At 36.2% G+C, this 9848-nt stretch overlaps 1 protein-coding gene across 20 annotated transcripts in view; it reads right to left on the bottom strand.

Annotated features, from left to right (window-relative positions):
- Window positions 1-865: 865 nt before the first annotated feature.
- The window catches only part of Pign (phosphatidylinositol glycan anchor biosynthesis class N), a 132334-nt gene continuing 123351 nt past the window's right edge, over window positions 866-9848 (bottom strand). For 18 of the 20 annotated variants that reach the window (XR_010041383.1, XR_010041377.1, XR_010041375.1 and 15 more), the window contains one exon: window positions 866-2495. Coding sequence is in view for 5 of the 20 variants with exons in the window: in XM_063231519.1 (XP_063087589.1) it covers window positions 2372-2495 (124 nt within the window). In the remaining 15 variants the exon portion in view is untranslated. The remainder of the gene's footprint in view (window positions 2496-9848) is intronic. The other 2 variants (XR_010041388.1, XR_010041389.1) reach the window with 1 other exon arrangement.

Here is a 9848-nt window from a genome sequence, read left to right as displayed (position 1 = left end):
CTCTCCCTCACTGCAGGTCAATGCAGGGCTCCCTGCCAGCTCTGCTCTCAATTCGGTTCACTGATTTCCACTCTCAGAGCTTTCGCGTCTCTATCCTTGCTGTGACGATTCAGATGCAGCAGTGGCAGCAGGAAATTAAGCCGCGGTTTCCAGAGGCACGGGTTCTAGCTTTGGCATTGAAACTTTAGCTGTTCCAGTCATAGCACTGAGACTGCATTTCCAGTTGGTTTCTCTCAGCATAGTTTATCCCCCTGCTTAGGACTCCCCACACGGCACCATCCCTGGAATCTAAGCTGGCTGTCTCAGAGAGCCTCTGTAGCTGCTGGTATCTACCCGCCATGTTCTCCCAGAAGTCCCCCTCTCAACAGTGTACCACATAAAGATGGCAGTGGAAGAGAATTTGACCTATGTTTGTCATATTTAAGTCAGCTAAGATTTAGAATGAGTATTTGACAAGAATATTATAACCAAATGAATACTTCTGTGTTTCCCTGAAAATAAGACCTACCCCAAAAATAATCAGTCTTGAAAACTAGAGATCAAAGACTCTAGTCCCAGCACCTTGCCTTGAGGAATAATCTGCATGACAATGGCCATCATCATGGTAACAACTAGCTCTTAATTTCCAATTAGGCCTTACTTTTGAGGCCATATGGTTTTATGAACTGCCCTCATTAATAAACAGTTTTGACAACATTATTTTTAAATTACATCACCATTCCTAAGTGAGCATGCAGTGCAGCAAGGCAGCCTAGGAACTACAGGGACACTTTTTACTTCTGTAGACTCATGATGACCTCAAAGACAGTAACAAGAGAGGAAAAAAAATGTTCTGAAGACATAATAAACAGAAGGCACTGAGCACTTTTATAACACTGTAATAAAATATCCATTTATTTATTTGTATAAAAGTCTGAGGAAAAACAAAAGGCAAAATTAGATATAAAAAGTCTTAAGTGATAACTTTTTAAGTATAGTAATCAGCCTTCTCAGATACAGGGAAAAACTGATGAGAAGTCATGAGATTATATGAAAACACATGGATTCTCTTTCTGCCAACCCAGCAGTCTCTTGTCTGCCTGTTTTACAGACTGAATCATGGGGTCTTATGTTAACATAAATACTTCTCTTTTAAAACACCAGAATTCTTTCACTGCTATACCATGAAGTATTATCACAAATATATTAAAAACTATAGTTCATCAGAAATAAAGATTAAGAAAATATATTATGCCAAACTGAATTTTGTGTTTTTTTTGGACAGGGTCTCACTATGCAGTTTGGGCTTATTTTGAGCTTACTTTGTACCCCAGGCTGGTCTGGAACTCACAACGACCCTCCTGCCTCAGTCTCCTGAGTGCTGGGATTATAGGTATGAGTCATCATGCCAAGCTCCAAACTGAATTTTAATTTTCTAAATTGTTTTTATTCAATCACTTGCAAATTTTGAACATCTAGTCACCTGTAAAGTGCTTTCTAGTCATTAATCCAAATGAGTAAGGCAATAATTTAACTCAAAAGCAATTATTTTTTTTTAAATGGGATACATACCAGCAAAGCTTAGCATCAGCCAAACACTTCTGACATATCACAGGCAAAAGGCCAACTCTATAGTGATATGTAAAGGTAACTGTATGGATATTCCAATAAAGATTAGTCTTCAAATATTTAGTCCACTGGAATTAATTGACACATGAAAATCTAAATGACTTTGGGGTGAAGAGGAAGAGACAGTGAAAGTTAAACCTCCATCTAACTAGTGGACTATGAAAACTCTAGAAACAGCACTAAAAAGTCTACTGCATTCTGAAGAAAAATGACATACACTTGCAAAATTATTTTTCTGCCAAAGCTTCAGTAAATCTAAAATAACACTCCCTGCCTTACCAGTGATTTTACTGAGTAGTTCAAATTACTACAAAACCAGTGCTGAGAGCTAATAAATACTCATGGTGCCAGCTTATGCTCTGCTTTAACTTCAACTACAGCAATGATTTTTGGATGCCATTAATACTGTCCGCATACACAGATGCTCTCCTTTGGGTATATAGGAAGCTATATCATGATGATCAGATTGGTACAGGAGATTTGGACATTATAGAGAAGAGCTGCCAGCTAAATGGAAAGAATAAAAATGGAGAATGCTTTACTATGCATTCTTACAGACATAATCACTACTTCAAAGTAAATGAAAAATTTCAAAGAAAAAGGTAGCTCCTTTATCGAAGACAACTTGTAAATTCAGAATTCAAAATACGATTTTTTATAGTAGAATATACTATGTATCTATGTCCATCTTCTTATTGAATCCTTCATGAGACTTTTAAATTAGAGAATGATAAACAAGATTCAGATGCTAGATTCAGCAACACTATAGGAGGTGGCTTTTGGGTTTGCCACATAGGTTGAGCTTCTTAGTTGTGAGTAGCTGTGCCAGACCGTTGAGAAACACCAGAAAGATGGCCATGGACATGACAATCACATAGTGGCTGATGCTGCAAAAGGAGAAAACAAACATAAGATTTGCTAAATAATATTTCCATATGGGTATATGAAATATACAGAATCACAAAGACCACCAATGATTTCAAAATAGGTACCAAAATGTTATCTTAAAAGCCCAAATTTGTGGAGCGAGTCGTGGTGGTGCACACATGTCACCCCAGCACTTTGGATGCTGAGGCAGGAGGATCACCATAAATTCCAGGCCAGCCTGGGCTACAAAGTGAGTTTAAGACTAGCCTGAGCTACATAACGAGATGCTATCTTTTAAAAACTAAAAAACAATACAGCCTACCCTGCCAATATTTGTTGTATAGCAATATGAATACTAAATATATTTCCTTAGTAATATATTACTTAAAAATTAATAATGTATATTAGTTATATACTAATTTAAACCTCAGTAACATTATGCTGAAATAACATTTTGAGATATTTGCAATGACTGAATTATGTTATAAAAATCTGGTTTGTATTAGCAGTGCTTGTGGCTTTGTCACCAGTAAAAATTAAATTTCAAAAGCTTTTAGAAAAATAAGACAGTTTTCTCCTTCTGATTCTTGTATCCTTTGAACTCTATCCACATTTATCCAAGATGTCCCTAGGTTATGTATTCTGACATTTCAGAGTCTATGCTGAAGTATATTTGAAGTATTTTGACAAAACTACCAGCTAATTAGAAAAATGTTACCCAAACTCTAATTCATTGAAGTGAAATTTTGTTTAGTAGGATCTAAACAAAGGCAAAAAGAACGTATTTCTTTACTAATCTTACAATCAAAGTAACTGTCTCCCAGACTTTTGGAAACGGAATAATAATAAATACTATTAAAGTTACTGTTTTTACCTATTGGCAATAGTAAATGTTCAGATTTCTTTTTTAAACACAGTAAACTGTAGCATCTACATTGAGAATGGCTTCATGAAAAGCTTTCAGAAATACAGAAAGAAATGTAGGCTATGTGCTCACAAACATTCAGTAAAACAGAAGATTCATACAATATGTACAGTATGGCCCAAACTAAGATATAGCACATACATATTCTCAAGCTACCTATTTTCAATTTCTATCAGAATTAGATTTAATGTTTTAAATGGATGTCTATCTTCTAAAAGATGTCTGAAAGAACTTCTCTAAACAAATAAAATAAAATAAGCGGAATTTAGAAAAATAATGAAAGAACTTGGTAGGCAAACATACTAATAAATACAGTAAACAAGTTTTCCTCTTGAGTTTTCTAAACTATATTTGACTGATGAAGTAAAAATTATAACACTATCTGATGTGATATCAAATGCATGTTGAGGAAACAGTTAAGACAATTATATTGTGGGAGGGTAAAAGGATGTTAAATGACATAACTGGTCAAATGGTATCAGTCGACTGGGATCAGTTATGTGTATATAACATAATACCTAGAAAAACCACTTAAAAAGCCATACAAAAAGATACATTAAAACACTAGAGCTGAAAACAGAACTTCAGAAAATGTTCAAGTAACACATAGGAAGGTAGAAAACACAAAACAGAACAGGAAAAAAAACCCCAGCAGACTTAGGATTAAATATATCAATAATTATACTAAACACAGTCTAACTATATCAACTAAGTAAGAGATTAGTAGAGTCGGTTAAAAACATGATCAAACTATATATGCTATCTACAAAATACTTCAACTATAATGACAAGATACTTCAACAAGAAACTTCAACTATAAAAGATATAGGTAGACTAAAAGTAACAGGATAGAGAAGATATAGTTTGAGTGTCTCATCTGAAATGTTTGAGATCAGACTGCTTTGGATTTAAAAAAAATTTTTTTAAGAGAAGAATATATTTATTGAGAGAAAGAATGCTTCTGTCTGAGAGACAGAAGGAGTCCCCTGAGTAGGTTGCCAAAGGGGAAAAATGGGAGCTCGCAAGGTGAGCATGAAGTGGGACAGAACTATGGTCAACCAATAAGATTATGAGTGTAATTGCTCAGGTAAAATTAATTTAATCAGGATCAAATGGGAAGGCAAGTCATGTAGCAAATGGGAAGAAGGTCTTTGCTTATAGGGGGTTGGATTAGTGGTTTATTCTGGCTTCCTCCAGGTGATTGATACCTATTTAGGATATCAATCCCTGCTGTTTATCCTTGGGGTGTGGTTACTTTTGTTTTGAGATCTGATCCACAGAAGGAAGCTTTTATTTTCCCTCATAGATGCAAGGTATCTGGTCTTCTGCACTGGCTCCTTAGAGGGCTACCCCTGTCTGACGGCCTATAATATTGCTTTGGATTTTTGAATGTTTGTATATATGTAATGAAATACCTTGGGGACAGGACCAAAGCCTAAATATAAAATTATTTTATGTTTCATATACACCATACATACATAATAGATTTTTGGATTAGAATGCTCAACCTGTATATCACACAAACATTAAGTAAAAGAAGTATCAGATAAAACAGAACTCATAGCAAAGATAATATTTTGTCAACAACCAAAAGCAGACCTCACTGAAATAAGGAAGGATAAAGAAGAATTCAACAATCCTATCAGCAACAGGGATATCACTGACAATTATAGAATACTTGACCACTGATAGCAGAGTTTACGTTCTTTCCAAGTGCTAAGGCTTATTAAGATATACCATATTCTAGGTTACAAGGCAAAATTCTTTAAGAATTAAAAAACTGAATCATATAGATTTCAAAAGAATCAAACTAGAAATTACTAACAGATAATAAGAAAATCTTCAAACACTTATCAATTGAACAAATCTGTAAATAATGCAGGGGCCACAGATGCAGTTTTATAAGAAATTTTAAACAGAAGGAAGTGAAATTCAAGTACATCAAAGTTTGTAGAATACAGCAAAAGCAGTGCTGAGAAATAGAACCATGCAAATATATGTGCCTTCCCCCCAAAAGAGTCTAAATTATGTATCTGACATGACCACACATTGACATGACTACACATTTATCTCACATTTCATACAAAAACAAAAACAGACTATAATGGATCATAGACTTAAATGTAAAAAGCATAAACATTTTAGAAACAAATAAAGTCAGGAGAAACTCTCAGAGTTCTGAGACTGAAAGCAAAAGCATAATTTCAAAAAGGAAAAACTGATAAACTGGACTTTCATCTAGAGAAGTTGAAAGGCTAAAATAAAGTATGCAGAAAAACTGTTCTCTAGTATAGCCATTCTGGAAGAGTTTGGCAGAGTGAAAAGAGTGAATTCCAAAAGAATACTATATAATTCCATTTATATAACGCTTATGAAATAACAAAATTATAGAAATGAAAAACAAATTAATGGTTCCCAGAGGCTAAGGAAGATGTAGGGGGTGGGGTGAGAGGGAAGTAGGTGTGGCTATGAAAGGGCAACATGAAAGGTTTTTGTGTTGATGGGAATTTTCTATATCTTGACAACATCAATGTTAAAATCCTGATTGTACTGTAGTTTTGCGCAAAATTACACTGGGGGAAATTGGGTAAAGAAGACAAAGAATTCCTCTCTATTATTTTGTTATAACCTCATGTAAATCAATAATTATCTCAAAACAAACATTTGTTTCTTTTTTAAATTTACAGGTCATAGAAAATAGAAGGTGGGTGAGTTTGGACTGAATAGCCACAGACTGTTGACCTCTACACCAAACTATAAGCCTTATGGAAGTAGCACGACCTTTATCTCTTTGTCCACTGCATGTCTAAGGGTCCATGCAAGCCTTATGGAATTTTGAGACAGGTTCTGCAGTTCAGGCTGGCCTTGACCTCACTGTGTAGCTCAGGCTTATCTTGAACTTGCAACAATCCTCCTGCCTCAGCCTCCTGAGTGCCAACACCCTACTTGTTAAATGAATTATTAAAGAGTAATTTGTAATTTAAACATGTAAGATCTGAATCTGAGTCTTTTGTGCCTGGCTTTTCTTACCACATTTTCAGATTCATCCATTTGTGTATTCCAGGAGTTCGTGTCTTATTATTGCCAGAGTCCTCTGCTGTGAATATACCACAGTTTATTCCTTTAGCTCTTGGAAAGCGTTAGGCCTTTTCATTTTTGGTTATGGTAAATAATACTGCTATGAAAATCCCTGTAAAAGTATCTTTGTGGAGGTATATTTTCCTTGCTCTTGGAATGTTGCTGAGCATAGCCTGAGTATATGCTTAGTTTTTCTCAAGGCAGACATACTTCTTTTCCCACCCAATGGTGCATCAGTTCTGTTCGCTCCATGTTCACACGAACATCTGGTGTCACCAGGTTTCTTAATTGCCACCAGTGCAATGGGCGGGTAAAACCATGTTTTATTGTGGTTTTAATTTGATTTCTCTGTTAATTAAACGTGTCCAGCATTTTTTCATGTGCTTCTTGCATGCCATTAGTCATAAGATACATTCTTATTTCAGAATAAAATTGCGAATAAACAAGTGAATTCTACAAAGACAGTGAGGAACCATAAGCTCCAGAAGTGAACCCTATTTCAATTCTTGGTCCCGGTCCTAGCTCAGGTGTTGCTAAGTAGTGCTGGCTGGCAATGAACTCATGGTTATACTGCTGCCTCAGCTTAAGTGTTGAGATTACCCCTGCTCTTTTAGTTTTACATAGAGACCAGACCTCCCTAAATTGTCCAAGCTGGGCTTAACTTTGTGACTCTCCTGTCCTGGATACCCAAGTAGTTGTAATTACAGGAGTGTATCATTATGCCTGACATGAGGCCCTGGGTTGATCCCTTCCCCTGCAAAAAAAAAAAAATAAATAAAAGAACAAAAACAAACAAACAACCCTGTAAGACTTTCTTTTGTTTTATATTACCTCAGCAGATTTAACCTAGACTTAAATCAGACTTCTTTAAAATAATAGTCAAAAACATAATCAAAATTAAGTGCTTCAAAAAAGCTTAAAAAGTTATTTCTCCACTTTTCCATAACAAAAGGAGTCATAGAAATGATATAAAGTTACCCCTACAAGATATTAAAACACAAAGTGAAATATATTGTTGGTCAGAACAATGGTCTGTTGATCTGCCACATAGTAAACAAGATAAAGAAACAGTCATCACAAAAAACTCATAACTTTTGACAAGGCTCACTTTATATTTGTGAATATCACTTTAAACAATGGTTTTCTCTGAGACACTGAATCATGGGTAGCTTATTTTTTCTTAATGCTTTCAGTATTTTCCTTTTGTTTTTTGTGAGACAGGGTGTTGCTTTGCAGTTCAAGCTAGCCCTAAACTCTGTGTCATCCAAGCTGGCCTTGAACTCATGGTGATCTTCCTGTCTCAGCCTCTTGAGTGCAGGCATTATAGGCAAATGCCAACACGCACAAGTGTATTTTCTATAGTAAGCTTTCAATACATTTCTGTTTGTGTGATGCTTAAAATTTATGTCAGGTATTGCAACAGAACTTTATTTTGAATCTAAAGCTTCATAGGGCATTTAAAAATCTGTACCAACTCATGAGACCAAAATCCTCAATCAATATGTGAGACATAATAGTCGCAACTTCTTTATGTTAACAAAGTATTTACTTCCAAGGAAAGAACTGAAGTTCATATAGTCAGAAGCAAGATGATACTTCGATATAAAAAATTCTATTTTGTATATTTTTAAAATACATACAAAAAGTGTGATGCTTAAAAAAGTCACACATACAAAAAGTGTGATGAGTAAGTGTTACGGATTAAGAACTGGTGGTCTAGGGCTGGGGATTTAGCTCAGTGGCATAAGCGCCTGCCTTGCAAGCAGGCAGTTGTGAGTTCGATCGCTGGTACTGATAAAAAAAAAAAAAAAAAAAGAACTGAGATTAATGCAGCTGGATTACATCAGCATGGCACTGAGTGTAAATGCTCCACCTGAGGAAAGTTGCCAGCATAAATACAGAGGTGGAGAAGGAGAAGGAAGGCGTTAATGTGTTATTGCGTTGCGTTGAGGTGTTGAGGCATTGTGGGTTCTCTTACGAGTTGCTGTTTGAGCCGTTGGTTCTCCTGGAGAAGCTTTTGGTCCTCACATTGAGCACTGCTTCCTCAATCTGGAGGGGAAGACATGTGCTGCTTGGTCTCCAGGATGAACCTGTCATGCTGGCTTCCTGGCATGTACCCAATTGTGCTTGTTGTCGGAGGAGCTCGGGGCCTCCATGTTGCTAAGGATGGCTATGGTGCCTTTCAGGACAGCCCTGGTCTTTGTTGTGAGTGTGACTTCTTGGCTCCAGTGTAGAACCCTCATCCCACCAGCACAGCTCTTTTACTCCACTGGCACAGACTTTCTGGCTTCCACCGCTGACCTTTGGGCCTTCCCGGCATGGATCTATAAAAGATACTGGCATGAGTCCTTGTTGTGGGGTCTGGACCTCCAGTTGGACTCATGGGGGCATTGTCATGAGCTCTGGGTTTTCATCTGGACTCATGTGGGACATTGCTGTGGAATTTAGGCCCTTGACTAAATATTCTATATCTTTGGTGTTGTGGATAGATTTCCTATATTTTCTTGTGTTAACTCCCAGTAACCATCATAAAACAATATTATAAACTCCATGTCCTGATCCTAATTGTTCTCTGCAAAACCCCTGACTACAATAGTAAGTGAGGAAGCATAGAGTACCCAACATACAGCCTTGAGGATCAACTCTAGGAAAGCTCAATTTTACCACGGTTCCATGGAGATATCAGGCAGGGAAGATGGGAGTTAGGTAGATAAAGAGAAGACATGAAGACTGTAGTGTTACTACATTGTAGGAAAGATAAGCAAAATGTGGTGTCTCTGTAGAGTAGAACACTTCAGTAAAGAAAAGGAACAAAGGATTAACGCAAACTAAAATAGATATGAAACACAAATCCCTCCTCAAAACAAAACAAAACAAAACAAGTACACAGAGTGGATGACATCAAGTCAGGAATAGTAGCACAAGCCTGTGGTCCTAGCTACTTGGGAGCCTGAGGAGGAAGGGTTCCTCAAGCCCAGGAATTTGAAACCAGTTTAGGCAACTTAAGAAGCAATATGGAAGAAATAAGATGTAAAATACAACATATCACATATTTTTGTTTATATTAAATATTCAGAATTTGAATTGACAAATCTGTAAATACAGAAAGCAGATTAGTGGTTGTCTAGGGCTTGGTAGTGGAATGGAGATACAGTGTAAATAAACTCAGAGAAATGTTTTGGGTGACTAAAATACAGTACTCAAAAACTAGATTGTAGTGATGGTTTTACAACTCTATAAATTTGCTAAAAATTACTGAAGTGCTTTTTTTAAAATTTATTTTTATTTTGAAAAGAATAAAACTAAATGAGAAACAAACAAACAAACCAAAATGGGGTCATTCAAAACAAAAGGATGGACATAGTACACA

This window comes from Cavia porcellus, unplaced genomic scaffold (genome assembly GCF_034190915.1).
Source record: "Cavia porcellus strain 051 isolate PalLab524CR breed Dunkin Hartley unplaced genomic scaffold, mCavPor4.1 scaffold_20, whole genome shotgun sequence".
NCBI classification, from domain to species: domain Eukaryota; kingdom Metazoa; phylum Chordata; class Mammalia; order Rodentia; family Caviidae; genus Cavia; species Cavia porcellus.
Note: the sequence above shows the minus strand (reverse complement) of the source record. Positions and strands in the feature narration are given on the sequence as shown.